This window comes from Hyperoodon ampullatus, assembly GCF_949752795.1.
Source record: "Hyperoodon ampullatus genome assembly, chromosome: 10".
NCBI classification, from domain to species: domain Eukaryota; kingdom Metazoa; phylum Chordata; class Mammalia; order Artiodactyla; family Ziphiidae; genus Hyperoodon; species Hyperoodon ampullatus.
The window spans coordinates 53,085,079-53,100,425 of NC_136923.1; the positions used below are offsets into that span (position 1 = coordinate 53,085,079).

Here is a 15,347-nt window from a genome sequence, read left to right on the forward strand (position 1 = left end):
GGTGAATGAATGCGGGAAGGTTTGAGTATGTTTGCATGTGTGTTCTGTGCATTGGTCTGAATAGAATCTCAAATGAAACAAACATTATATTAATTCTTTGCATTCTGAACTTGGTACAAAATATTTTCAATAGTTTAACCTTGGGGACTTCTCTGGTGGTCCAGTGGTTAAAGACTTCGCCTTCTAATGCAGGGGGTGTGGGTTCGATCCCTGGTTGGGGAGCCAAGATCCCACATGACTCGTGGCCAAAAACCAAAACATAAAACAGAAGCAATACTGCAGCAAATTCAATAGAGACTTTAATTAGATTTCTTTTTTAAAAAAGAAATGGTGGCGTAGCGGTTGAGAGTCCACCTGCCGATGCAGGGGACGCGGGTTCGTGCCCCAGTCCGGGAAGATCCCACATGCCGCGGAGCGGCTAGGCCCATGAGCCACGGCCGCTGAGCCTGCGCATCCGGAGCCTGCGCTCCGCGACGGGAGAGGCCACAGCAGTGACAGGCCCGCGTACCACCCAACAAAAAAAAGGGAAAATTTATTTATTTATTTATTTATTTATGGCTGTGTTGGGTCTTCATTGCTGTGTGCGGGCTTTCTCTAGTTGCGGCGAGTGAGGGTTACTCTTCATTGCGGTGCGCGAGCTTCTCATTGTGGTGGCTTCTCTTGTTGCAGAGCACAGGGTCTAGGGCACACGGACTTCAGTAGTTGTGGCACGCGGGCTCAGTAGTTGTGGCATGCAGGCTCTAGAGCGCAGGCTCAATATTTGTGGCACACAAGCTTAGCTGCTCTGCGGCATGTGGGATCTTCCTAGGGCTTGAACCTGTGTCCCCTGAATTGGCAGGCGGATTCCTAACCACTGCGCCACCATGGAAGTCCCAATAGAGATTTTATTCTTTTTTTTTTTTTTTTTTTTTTTGCGGTACACGGGCCTCTCACTGCTGTGGTCTCTCCCGTTGCGGAGCACAGGCTCCGGACGTGCAGGCTCAGCGGCCATGGCTCACGGGCCCAGCAGCTCCGCGGCATGTGGGATCTTCCCGGACCGGGGCACGAACCCGTGTCCCCTGCATCGGCAGGCAGACTCGCCACCACTGCGCCACCAGGGAAGCCCCCAATAGAGATTTTAAAAATGGTTCACATTAAAAAAAAAAAATCTTAAAAAAAAAAATAGTTTCTCATTTCTTGAATAAACTGATTTTCCTTCTTCCCCATAAAACAGCAATGATATGAACTTAAATGACAGCTACAAATTCTACCTTTCATTTTACTATTATATTATTCACTGCTTTTATGGGAGAGAAGGGAAAAGTAAAAACATTATGATCTCATTTCCTTAAAAGGACTCATTTCACAAAGCAAAAGACCAAGGACCTTATGCCCTAGACATAATTTCTAAGCTGGTATTAAAACCAAAATGATAGAAAGAGCATATGAAGTGAAAGAAAAGTAAAATAAGAAGGGAGGCTTCTTTTAAAATGGAAATGAGTAATAAAATACCAGGAATTTTCTGAAGCAGCGGTAATAAAACATTTTCATTTAAAAAATTAGCAAAAATCACTCTGAAGAGCAGTCTAGGGGAAAAAACCAAGGAACAAGGCACAAGAGTCAGGAAGAAAATACCAAAACTTCACAATTTTCTTTTACCTGTTTTCATGAATCCTGGATGCTCAGCAATGTTTGAACTATTCAACAGCTTCACAGCTTTTCGATAATTGCCTCTTAAGTACTCAAAATTGCTTTTAAGAAACAGGGAGGGTGCAGACTGTAAAGAAAACATAGGTTTCTTACAGTTTGTGCTCAGATGCCTAATGTGAGATCATAATCAGACTGTTGCACTGGCATGTGGTCAAGAGCTTACATGAGTCACTTAAGCCACGGTCACAAAAACTATGGTCTCTGAGCTTTCCATCGCTCTCACAATCTAAAACAATGAAACCTGGCAGAGAGCACTTTACAAACTGAATTATTAAAGGTCTACCTAAAAAAATACATACAACATATATGAGTAAGAATACAGTCTGCAAAATATCCACTGACTGTCTTCATCTATTACACTATTAATTGAAAGCCAATTTATCAGCAGAAACTAAGTCCTTCATTTTAATGGTTATTATAGAGACTGGTGATCCCCCTTATTTTTTAGGATATAAATACACCTCCGTTAGAACCCAAAGAAGTACAGATAATCAAATGCTTTTCCAAGTGGGGGAAAAAGTGTCATTTTATGAATGGAAAAATTCCCTAACAGAATTCCTTATTTTCAAGGGCTAATCTTGCTGTTACAAAAATCATGCTTTAGATCACAGACCACCTTTTGCTTCTCCTAAAACTTCCTCCTGAAGTTTTCCCTGATTTGGGTATGACTAACAATTATTTATCTTCCTGTTTGTCTCTCCCCTCTGACGATGGCATCCTTTAAGGAAGGGAATCATGTCTTTTCTCCCAAAAAAGGTTTGATAACGGCTGGCTGGCTACTTATACTTAAGCCTTTCCCTCTTAGCCTCAAGTCTACCCTTCAGGTCTAGGCAACAACTGTTCTCAAAAATCACTTGAGTAAAACTGACCCAGTGGCCAGTCTGGATCCTGCCTGAGATTTCTAGAGTCAATTTTCCTGAACTATTCCTTCTATAAACCGTATCTCTTTATGATTTCGCACTTTTAATTAAGTTTTCCTAAACATATCTGTCTCTTTCCTCTACTGTCTTTAAAAAAATTCCTTATTAGTGGAGGGATGGGGTGGAGGGAAATGAAGGAGTAATTATAACTCAGGTACTCTGGCGCTAATCAAACTGAAGGTATTGTCAAGCCAAAGATCATTTGGAAGGGGCAGGTTTGGGCTACAACCAAACTGTTTATCTTCAATAAATGTTTTGAGTATAATCTAAAAAAATCCTAAAGTGTCTAATAACAGTAAGTGTTTAAGTGAATTGTGATAAACCACTCAAAGAATTCTGGACAGCTATTCAAAATGGTGGTTTTGAAGGCTATATACCAAAGGGAAATGCTTGTTATAATTTTAAGTGAGAAAAGTACGATGTTAAATTATAGACACAGTATGATAACTACTTCACAACTCAGTATAAAGGGTTACAGCTGGCAGTATATATACACTATAATAGACTGTGATAAATTATTTAAAACTGAAAATACCTATTGTCCAAATAAGAAAATTTAGGACATAAAAGCTGCTAATTGAAAAAAAAAGAGAAAACTCAAGAAGAAACTTACATTCCCAGCTGTGTTCATGACAGACTTGATTTCCCTTTTGCATGCCTTCAGGGACTTCATTTGGATATACGCTCTTACTTTATACTGTCAAAGGAAAAACGTTAGTATGTAGGAACTGTAGTGGATTTACAGATGCTGAAGCAATTTTACTTTCTAGTTAAGAAAATTAAACCCAATCTGTCCACAACAGTTGTACCAGTTACTTGCAAAAGCGAGTTTAAAATTATCTTAAATAATCTATTTTTATTGTACTCTTGGAATATACTTTTAAAAACTAAAACATGGCAGGATGAAATTTATAACTAAGTTCCAAGCAAAAATCCTATTAATTCTTTTTTTTTTTTTTTTTTTGCGGTACGCGGGCCTCTCACTGCTGTGGCCTCTCCCGTTGCGGAGCACAGGCTCCAGACGCACAGGCTCAGCGGCCACGGCTCACGGGCCCAGCCGCTCCACGGCATGTGGGATCCTCCCAGACCGGGGCACGAACCCGTGTCCCCTGCATCAGCAGGCGGACTCTCAACCACTGCGCCACCAGGGAAGCCCAAAAAATCCTATTAATTCTTAACTGCATATGGCTAACTAACAATGAATTTTAAAATTCTACAAACCGATTTTTATCATCCAATACATTCCCAGGCCATTTCTCTCAATTTTCTATAGAGAAGTAAAAGAAATGATACTGCATTATCATCTTGAGCAAAATATATTTAGAAGGATAAATGTGCTTCTAAACTGTAATACTTCAAAGCCAAATAAACATACATGCCTTGAATTATTTACTGCTCTCAATGATCTATCACATTCTTCATCATTCATAACTACTAGTAAATACATGTCACATATAACTTCTCTTAAAATTTATACTACCTGATGTATCTTTGACTTCGCAGCTTCTATTAGAGCTCCACTTTCAGCTTTATGATTAGACCCATCTTTGTTGCTGTTATTACCAGTCTGTAGGGTGGTGAAACAAAGTTAATCAAAATTATTTTTGACCATAATTGAAATCACTGATTTCCAAGTGAGCTAATCTGAATCACCTAGAGAACATTTTCAAAATTCTGAATCCCAGGTCCCAGAGATTCAGGTTTAATTGTTTGGAGTGGCTCACAGATGTAGAGAACAAACTTATGGTTACCAAGCAGGGAACGGGGGGTGGGAGGAATTGGGAGACTGGGATTGACATATATACACCACTATATATAAAACAGATAACTAATGAGAACCTACTGTTTAGCACAGGGAACGCTACTCAATGCTCTGTGGTGACCTAAATGGGAAGGAAATCTAAAAAAGAGTGGATATATATGTACACGTATAACTGATTCACTTTACAGTACAGCAGAAACTAACACAACATTGTAAAGCAACTATACTCCAATAAATTAAAAAAAAATAGTTTGGAGTGGGTGACAAGAAACTCTACTTATAAGAAGCTCATAGTTTAGTATAGTGATGGGCTGGGTTTAAAAAGCCTGGATATTGGACTTCCCTGGTGGCACAGTGGTTAAGAATCCGCCTGCCAATGCAGGGGACACAGGTTCGATCCCTGGTCTGGGAAGATCCCACATGTGGTGGAGCAACTAAGCCCGTGTGCCACAGCTGCTGAGCCTGTGCTCTAGAGCCTGCGTGCCACAACTACTGAAGCCCACGTGTTCTAGAGCCCATGCTCCGCAACAAGAGAAGCCACCTCAGTGAGAAGCCCGAGCACTGCAACAAAGAGAAGCCCCCGTTCGCCGCAACTGGAGAAAGCCCGAGCGCAGCAACGAAGACCCAATGCAGCCAAAAATAAATAAATAAATTTATTTAAAAAAAAAAAAAAAAGCCTGGATATTACTTGGTCAGAACTCAGATTGTCTTTCTGCAACCCACAATAGATCATGTCATTCCCTCTTTAAAAACTTTCTCTGGGGACTTCCCTGCTGGTCCAGTGGCTAAGACTCCACACTCCCAATGCAGGGTGCCTGGGTTCTATCCCTGGTCAGGGAACTAGATCCCACATGCTACAACTAGGAATTTGCACGCAGCAACGAAGATAATGAGTGCCACAACTAAGACCCGGCGCAGCCGAATAAGTAAATAAATTAAAAAACAAAACAAAACTTTCTCTGGTATCAACACTGCCAACAACATCATACCCTAAATACCTAGCAAAGTATTCAAAGTCCTTCACGATCTGACCCATATTTGAGCTGCCAATCTCACCCCAATGATCTCCATCACATTCCTCAGGTACTCCCCAGGTCAGATTACCAGAAATCCTCCCACACACCACTCTCACTCCTTCTGTACTCTCTACTCTGCCAGGATGGTCATCCTGCTCCATCTTTCCTCTTCTGACTTGTTGAACTGTTACATCTTTCAAGGCTCAAATCAAACATCCAAACTGCTCTGAAACGTTCCCTAACCTCCTTCCTCCTTGTCATGAACAGATTTTGCTCCATCTTTCTCTTCCCACAGACGTGAGTTCCTTGAAAAGCAACAACTGCAGTGTTTTCATTTTTGTCACCTTAGTACCACCTCATAGAGCACACAGCATCTGCTGAAATGAGTTATATTTCATCAACTATTACAAGTACTGAATATAAAAATGAAATATTTTACTACACAACGGTGTTTGGGAATAATGCTAAGATTATTTAACTGAACTCTCAGATACACACACTTGTAAAAAGTAATGCTAAATGTTTATTTTTAAACCTCAAGAACTTATATAGGCAGAAAGAAATGTATTGATAATCTGTTTTCTACAAACACTCCTTTTTCAACAAAGAAGCAGGAAGAGGAAGAAAGAAGGATCATCCCTTGGCGGCCAGAAGCATAAGCAAAATGAAAAACACAAGAACGAAGATGTATTCTTAATTTACACCAAGTGTCTCCAGAACGTGGTGAAGCTTAATTGTAATAAATATGTCCTCTTTTTGAAGAACTTTAATGATGAAATTTTCCCAGATTATGGAATTTTGTTGTCTTCATTCTAATCTTCACATTCTGTAAAACTAATATCTCACACATGAAAAGATGTGAACATATATCCTTGGTCATTAGGGAAATCAAAACTATTATGAGGTACTACTTCATACCCATTAGGATGGTTACAATTTTTAAAAGACGGGTAAGGGCTAGTGAGAATGTGGAGAAACTGGAACCCTCAAAAGTTGCTGGTAGGAATATAAAATAGTGCAGCTACTTTGGAAAACAGTCTGGTAGTTCCTCCGAAAGTTAAACATAGAGTTACCAAATGATCCAGCAATTCCACTCTTAAATACACACCCAAGAGAATTGAAAACATATGCCCCCACAAAAATTTGTACATCAGTGTTCATAGAAGCATTACTTGTAACACACAAAAGAGGAAAACAACCCAACATTCATCAGCTGATGAATGGATTAAAAAATGTGGCATATCTACATAACGGAATATTATTTGGCCATAAAAAGGAATGAAATACATGAAAAAGGAATGCTACAGGCTACACATGGTAAACTGAAAATAATATACCAGAGGCCAATCACAAAAGGTCACATAGTGTATGACTGCATTTATATGAAACGTCCACAAGAGGCAAATCCACAGAGATAGAAAAGTAAACTAGTGGTGGCCAGAGGCTGAGGGAAGGAGCGAAAGGGAATCACTGCTAACAGGTACAGGGTTTCTTTCCTGAGTGATGAAATTATATAGTGGTAATGGTTGCATAATTCTGTGAGTATACTAAAAACCACTGAATGGTACACTTTAAAATGATAAATTTTGTGTATGTAAATTATATTTTAATGAAGCTGTTAAAATAATATTTAATAACCATAAATATTAATCATACTTTACACTTTACTCTGATCACCTCAGAACACTCACCTCATTCTTTCCATTTTTGTTATTGTTGCCCTGTGAAATCATTTTTTCTAGAACAGCAAGAAGATGTAAAGCTTTCTCAGCTTGGTAGGTTAATATATACAGGTCTACGAGCAAAAAACACACTGCTTGGGCAAATTTTTCTTCTGGGGGGAAAAAACATGAAAAGAAAAGTCACAATCCAAAGTGAAGCAAGTATCTCAGACCATTCCCCACAGAAAAGCTCTAAAAGCAAAGCCTGAGTCTTGACTTAAAGGAATGTTTATTACCTAGAGCTGTGGATGGAAGTGACAATGTCATTCTATTAGGCATCTCAAGGCCTCTCATATCAGGGATTCTACTGTCTGTAATTCCTTTGGCAAGATATCTACCAAATACCAGCACATGAAATGAGGAGTGTTACTTTAGATGGAAGGAAACCCTAGTTCCAGTGCCTGCTTGGCTACTTAATAGATGTGCAGCCTCTGCACATCACTTAACTACTTAGACCTCAGCTGGCTGACCTGTAAAATGGGGAGAATACTTCACATGCCTGAAGGCAGGGGGTGGACCAGGCAATCCCCTGAGGTTCCTTCTAACTCTAAAAAGGTCTATGACTCTAGGAAAAAGACTTCCTTTCTAGTCACAGAGATGAGGAAAAGAAACAGGGTGATTACAGACACAAAAGAAACAAGGTGTGGACTGGAGTATACCAGAAAATTGGAACAGCCAAGAGGAAAATATAAAGACAAGAACTTCAAAGGAAGAAGAGCCCAGCGAAGAGAGGAGGGTTAATCTGGTATATGACATAACACTATTTTCCTTTCCTTTCAAAAGAGAAGATAAATGGAAAGGGTCTAAAAGAAGGCTGCTATAATCAAGAACTGAACATTTCAAAAGCCCTTAAGAGCCTCCTAACAAGTCTTCCTGATTCCATTCTCGCTCTTACACAGCAGTCAGAGTAGAATCCATTTAGAACTAAAGTCAGTGCAGTTGACGTGCAAAGGTCACACATCTCCAAGGGCTGCCCACCACACCTGAAAAAGAGTGAGTCCTTCCCTAGGCTAAAATGCTAACCCTGTGCTCCCACCTCGCTCCAGTCACCACGGCACTCCTGCTGCTCCTCTCACGTGCCAGGACCACGCTCACCACAGGGCCTCTGCACACACTATTACCTCTGGCTGTGATGCTTTCCCCCAGCTGCATGGCTCACCTCTTCTCTTCATTCAAGCCTCTCTCAAATACTGTCTTATCCCAGGCCTTCCTCAATTACCTTATCTAAAAATAACATCCCCAGTCAATCCTCTTACCCAATTTTAGCCTTTCTTTGCAGCATTTAACTACCTCGCCATATGTATTTATCGTATTGCCTCTTTCTGCCATTAGAACATAAGCTTAATGAGGGTAAAGACTTTCTCTGTTTCATTCACTGTATTATCTTCAGACCCTAGAACAGTGTCTGCTCCATAGGGTATGCTCAATAAATTTATGTTGTATGAAGAGCCAAGTAATAAAGTTAAAAAAAAAAAAAGGTTTTCAAAGAAGGAGGAAAAGTGGATCTAAAAACTGACTAGTTGGTTGCTATATTCTGCTCAGCCATAGTAAAGATGAACTTCATTTCATTAACTGTTCTGGAAATTCTAAAAACCAGCTTTCTAGCAAAAAGCACATCTGTGCCATCCTAGAAGTATAACTGATTTCCAGCTTTACAGGGGAAAGGAACTGGTCTCTAGCACACAATCCTTCACCACTGATGTCTCCTGCCTAGTCTGTCAGCCACTGCACCCTCAGGGCTGAGGGGCAGAAGAGCACCCAGAAAAGGTCTCCCTGGAGCCACAGTGAGAGCTCTCCAGCCAGCCGTCAGCACAAGGGACCCTGGGACCTTCCCAAAGCACCAGAGCAAGTACAGACCACCACCCGTCCTGTGGTGACCATAACAGCAATAAGGGGTTTATAAATCAGGAATTCCCCCCAGTGTTTTGAATTTAAAAGAAAGGAGCCATGGAGAAAAAGAAAATTGAAATCTGATTGCTTGCAGGCTGGAAACCAACGGCCCTCTCAAACATTTCCTGAGTCCAGCTTTGCTGCTTTATTTGCTCCCTCTTCTTTCTTTGCCCTTACTTGTCTCACTACTCTCACTTGAGGCTAGTAATTGTAAGCTAGTTAACAAAAAAGCTAATTGTGTTCTATACTATCTACTCTATGATTACCCACAAAAATTTCAATTAGGCAATATACAAAATAAAATACTACATTGTCCCCTAACATTCCAAAACACTCCTTCCTTAATACACTACTTAAGAAAGAAAGGATCAAGTACACTGAGGTAGTGTTTAAACATCAAAGAAAAAAAAAATCAGTAAATCTTTTCAATTAGAAATAGCATTTCTAACGGTTATCAGCAAAAACTGGGGTGGGGGTAACTGGGATATTAAAGGAAAACCTGGATTCATCTAAAAGTGATATAATTTTTATTTTTTCTAACCATTAAGAAAACTCGACACAGCTTGTTTTCTTTCTTTGAACACTCACATGTAATTCTGATTCAGGTTATTATCTAGATAAAAGTATCAGAGACCTTCACAGGTATGAGAAGATAGGCAAATTTCTGATTTGACAGATAACATACCAAAAGGTTCTATGAACTGATAAAGTTTTTCACCAATGGATATGGCTTCTGTATACTGCCGGAGATGATACAGGATGACTGCTTGATTGTAATACAACATACTGTTTTCAACATCATCTAATCCATCCATTTCTTCAACGGCCGAATGCACCTATTAAACAATCAACAGGGATTATGTTCTAACAGTACTAAAGAGCAAAAGTGAAAGAATCTAAATGAATAAACAGGAACACAGGCCAACATTTCTTACTCTAAAATTTTCCACATTTTTAACAGGACCTCTAGATTTTAATTACTCTCACATACTAAAAATTACTTCATTCATATAAAATTCTGCTAAGTAAAACATTCTGATGGGACTTTATTAAGTACCTCGCCCAAGGCAAGGCGAGTCTCTTCCTTGCCACTGTGAAGGTATCCTCAATGCTTTCTAAAAGCCAGTGTGGCTTCTGAGTTGGATTCCCACTTTCCAGCCTCACGTAGCAAGAGGCTACATAAGGAGTGGGCAAAACTCAAAACGACCTTCCCTATGAGGATGTTATGAGGTACATATACATAAGCTTGATTCCATTTTATAAAAACCAAAGTAAATTTAAACATTAACAAATAATACTATTTAACTATGTGCCAGGCCTGCTACATTAAACCCTTAACAGAGAATACCTCATTTAATCCTTCTCATACCTCAAGGACATAGATATTATCATTTCCTTTTTATAAATAAGGAAACAAGCGAAAAATAGCTTAATTATCTTGCCTGACGTCATATGGCTAGAAAGTATATTTTCTGATTTTCCTATTATGTTCAGGTTTTATTCTCACAATTTAAAAAAAAAAAGATTTTTCAAAGTAATGAACAACAAAAATACACTTTGTCACACATGGTGGTGAAAATCAGCTTTTAATGGCTTTACTAGAACCCTAACATCCACATCCAATACCAAAAGAAGAAAAGTCACAACACTTAGCATTTTAAAGCTAATGACTATCTGTATACCCACTTTCTGTAACAGGCTTTTAAATTTTTATCAAGTTTTACAACCATTCTGTAATCCCATGGAACACATTAAAATGGAATTCTACCTGTATTAAAATTTATCTTTCTTTGCCACCACAAAGACTGCAATAAATTAATGAGGAATGTTAAGTAATTAATTCTAAGACTGACATTTTCCTAAATTAAGCAGTGGAATTTTGACATACAGTTGGCCCTCTGTATCCACAGGTTCCACATCTGTGGATTCAACCAACCACAGATTGAAAACACTTGGGGGAAAAAATTCCATAAAGTTCCTAAAAGCAAAATTTGAATTTGCTGTGCGCTGGCAACTATTTACATAGCATTTACATTGTATTAGGTATTATAAATAATCTAGAGATGATTTAAAGTATACAGGAAGATAGGAAGATGCGTGTAGGTTATATCAAAATATTATGCCATTTTATATAAGGGACTTGAACTGTGGATTTTGCTACCGCGGTTGGGGGGGTTCCCGGAATCAAACCCCCGTGGACCTCCAGGTTCAACTGTACAGGGACTTAACAACCTTGGTCTAGCTAATGATAAGAAACAGAAAGTTCATGATACATAGTGAGTTGTAATCAGACTTCTGCAGATTTCAATCACCCATGTGGTGAGCCTGACAGGAGGGTTCAATTGTTAACAATTGGTCCTAGCTAGCTAATAGCATGTGCATCTCAATGAGTTTGGGGTCTTTATAATTTTCACTTATCAAGTCTCTATCTTCAAGTGATTAAAAATAGTCTCTTTAAATAGAGAAAACTCAATTTCCAAAGAAAGATAACACTTCTAGGTAGTTATGCAATGAAGAGAGAATAAGCTAAGAAAGGGATAATTCTCAGCCAGAAAAAGGGGCTTTGGACAAATTAAGGAGTTTTGGTTTCAGCAAAGGTTGAACTTATTCACCAAAATAATCTAGTAATTGCTCCAGCCAGAACAAAAACTACTCACTAAATGAGATAAAAAGTCACTGAAAGTGGAATAGATTGACAAGGTGTGTCACTATGCCCAGAACATGTGACTGAACGGAAGTATGATTTACAGAAAGCAAGGAGACACAAGTACAAACACTTGTAGGAAACTCAAGAGAGTTGGAAGGCACTGGGGCTGTGTGTGTGTGTGTGTTAGTTACTGAACAAATCTTATTAAGAATAAAGGCTGGGACTTCCCTGGTGGTGCAGTGGTTAAGAATTCGCCTGCCAATGCAGGGGACACAGGTTTGATCCCTGGTCCAGGAAGATCCCACATGCCGCGGAGCAACTAAGCCCATATGCCGTAACTACTGAGGCCACACGCCTAGAGCCTGTGCTCCACAACAAGAGAAGCCACCGCAATGAGAAGCCCACACACCACAACAAAGAATAGCCCCCGCCTGGTGCAACTGGAGAAAGCCCACAAGCAGCAACAAATGCAGCCAAAAATTAAAAAAAAAAAAAAAAAAAGAATAAAGGCTGATGAAAGGATTTCAAAAAACAGTTGTCTTGGCTTAACAGGAAGTTTGCAGGAGCCTCTTATTCTTTATTTTTTTTAAACTAATTAATTATTTTATTTATTTTTGGACGCACTGGGTCTCCATTGCTGCGTGCAGGGTTTCTCTAGTTGTGGCAAGCGGGGGCTACTCTTCGTTGCGGTGCATGGGCTTCTCATTGTGGTGGCTTCTCTTATAGTGGAGCATGGGCTCTAGGTGCATGGGCTTCAGTAGTTGTGGCACGCAGGCTTAGTAAGTTGTGGCTCTCCGGCTCTACAGAGCAGGTTCAGTAGTTGTGGCACACGGGCTTACTTGCTCTGCGGGATGTGGGATCTTCCTGGACCAGGGATCGAACCCATGTCCCCTACACTGGCAGGCGGATTCTTAACCACTGTGCCACCAGGGAAGTCCCCAGGAGCCTCTTATTCTAAAAAAAGTTTTCAGGATGAACTTGTACTCAAAGCCCAAATTAATGTCCCCTGCAATAAACTGTCTATGGGGTTGTAGGGCACAAGTACTAGACATCAGCAAACATCATCTTTCCTTTGATTCTGGAGCTCCAGATAAATCATGGTTAATAAGACTAGAGCAATGATGTAATGTGATGACATACACATTTACAAAGACTGAGGCAGTTATGAGAAGAGGCTCAAGAGTCAGAAGGTCTGGTTCAAATCCTGCTTCTCCCCTTCCTAGCTGTAAAAATTAAAATTAGTAGGCCCTCTAAACCTCAGTTTAAAATTGAGATAGGGGACTTCCCTGCTGGTCCACTGGTTAAGAATCAGCCTTCCAGTGCAAGGGAAACGGGTTCAATCCCTGGTCGGGAAACTAAGATCCCACATGCCGAGGGGCAACTAAAACCTCACGCTGCAACTACTGAAGCCGCGTGCTCTGGAGCCTGTGCACCACAACTAGAGAGCCCATGTGCTGCAAGTAGAAAGCCTGTGTGCCGCAAGGAAAGATCCCGCATACTGCAACCAAGATCCTGCATGCCACAACTAAGACCCAATGCAGCCAAATAAATAAATCCAATATAAAAAAAAATAAAAATTGAGATAACAAATACCTACCACAAGGGTTGAATGTGAGGATTATATGAGATATGACATAAAAAGCACTTAATATGAAATATGGAATCAAGTAATAACCATTTAATAAATGTTGGCTATTATTCTCCTTCTCATTGATGAATTTTAATAGGGTTGGAAAATTACTTTACTCCTATAAAGTCATGAAGAGCCTGAAGGGGTCTCTTATTTCTAACCATGTCACATTTTAGGTAATGCTTCCACAGTATGGTGGTACTCTTGAATCTAGGACGGGGGCTCAAAAAGGTCTCAAGACCTTGTACAGCATGAAGCAGTAACTAAAAACACAAACAGAACTGGGTTCATGTAGCTCTTATTACTTAAAAGCTTTGTGTCTTTCGACAATTTATCCAAGCCATCTGTACCTCAGCTTTCCCATCTGTAAAATGAGAAAAAATATAGTAGCTACTTCACAGGACTACTGGGAAGAATAAGTGAGATGTCCTATACGAGGTTCTTAGTTACGTAAGGTCTTGTTACACAGTAAGCGCTAAAGGTCTGCTATTAGCCCTCTTGAATATCAAAGGTCTACCCTTGTGATGCTGTTATGCCCAATGACCAAGGCAAGTCCCAAACCATATATAAATCAGAATATCTTCTATTTGATCAGTTAATCATCTCCTAATCCGAAATGCTAAAACAGTTTGACATTATTATTAATGATCAGATCTTTGCAGTTATAAATAAGATAAAATCTCGGCAGCTACTCTTCTCATATATTTCTATTTTAATTCTTTCTCAAAACTCCAAAGCTCATTCAAATTTTGTGTATTAGCTTATTCTGTTCAAGTTCAAAACCCCATAGAAAGACTTCCCTGGTGGCGCAGTGGTTAAGAATCCGCCTGCCAATGCAGGGGACACGGGTTTGAGCCCTGGTCTGGGAAGATTGCACGTGCCGCGGAGCAACTAAGCCCGTGCGCCACAACTACTGAGCCTGCATTCTAGAGCCCGCAAGCCACAACTACTGAGCCCATGTGCCACAACTACTGAAGCCTGAGCGCCTAGAGCCTATGCTCTGCAACAAGAGAAGCCACGACAATGAGAAGCCTGTGCACCTCAACAAAGAGTAGCCCCCACTTGCCTCAACTAGAGAAAGCCTGTGCGCAGCAACAAAGACCCAATGCAGCCAAAAAAAAAAAACCAATAGAAAAAAAAATCACACAACATACCTTTCATTTCCTGGAATAAGAATTTTATACAAATAAAATTAATACCAACAAATGTTTTATATTAGAAATTATGCTATTAATATCAGATAGGAAGTGAAATTAATTTTACTTAACTAACTTTATTTCACAATCTAGAGAGCACCACAATATTTTTATAATGAAATTCATTTATGTGTCACCTGATTCTTCAGCTGGTTAAGTGTCTGTCTTAAACTATCTGTTGTTGTCTGGTTACTTTTGAAAAACTCAGCTACTGCTGTATTCAAAATTATTTTATAATCGTCTTTGTTTATATCTTGTAGGCAGGCAAGATGTTGCAGACAGACATCATAATTTCCAGCCTAAAACAAAAACAAACAAAATTACATACCAACTTTAAGAACTATACATTCATTTCCAAATATATTTCATTGATCTTTACTTAAAAATTCTTACAAAGACAGATATAATTCCCCTAAATATACTAATTAAAGTCACTAGTTGAAGTAAGAGTCATGCCAATTAAGAAACTGTGATATGTCAATTATATCTCAATAAAACTGAAAAAAAAATTGTGGATATTTATTTCCTAAGAATGAAACTCTAACAGTGATACATGTGCATTATATCTACAAGACACACACACACACATATATGGGTATGTAATATACCTATATATAATATATATTATAATCAGATATAATATATATTAGTACATATTGCTAGCAAGGTATAATAGCCAAGGCTAGCCAAGAAAGGTAATATGATTAATTACTCCAAATTTTAATTTCTAGTATACTTGGAATACCCAAGTATCAAGTTCTTCCACTTACATGTATGTAACTTGATAATCAAATAATGTTTTCTTTCATATCGTTTAATGTCAGAAAAGTTAAAGTTTTGACAATAAACTTTTGGGGTTCCATTTTAAAGTACAGT

At 39.2% G+C, this 15,347-nt stretch overlaps 1 protein-coding gene across 2 annotated transcripts in view; it reads right to left on the bottom strand.

Moving 5' to 3' along the window:
- Positions 1-15,347, bottom strand: part of CNOT10 (CCR4-NOT transcription complex subunit 10) — a gene marked incomplete at its 5' end in the record, with an annotated part of 63,679 nt that overhangs the window by 37,134 nt on the left and 11,198 nt on the right. For both annotated transcript variants that reach the window (XM_079713722.1, XM_079713721.1), the window contains 6 exons: positions 1,639-1,756; positions 3,223-3,306; positions 4,090-4,176; positions 7,079-7,221; positions 9,684-9,834; positions 14,609-14,770. In XM_079713722.1, coding sequence (XP_079569848.1) covers positions 1,639-1,756; positions 3,223-3,306; positions 4,090-4,176; positions 7,079-7,221; positions 9,684-9,834; positions 14,609-14,770 — 745 coding nt within the window. The remainder of the gene's footprint in view (positions 1-1,638; positions 1,757-3,222; positions 3,307-4,089; positions 4,177-7,078; positions 7,222-9,683; positions 9,835-14,608; positions 14,771-15,347) is intronic.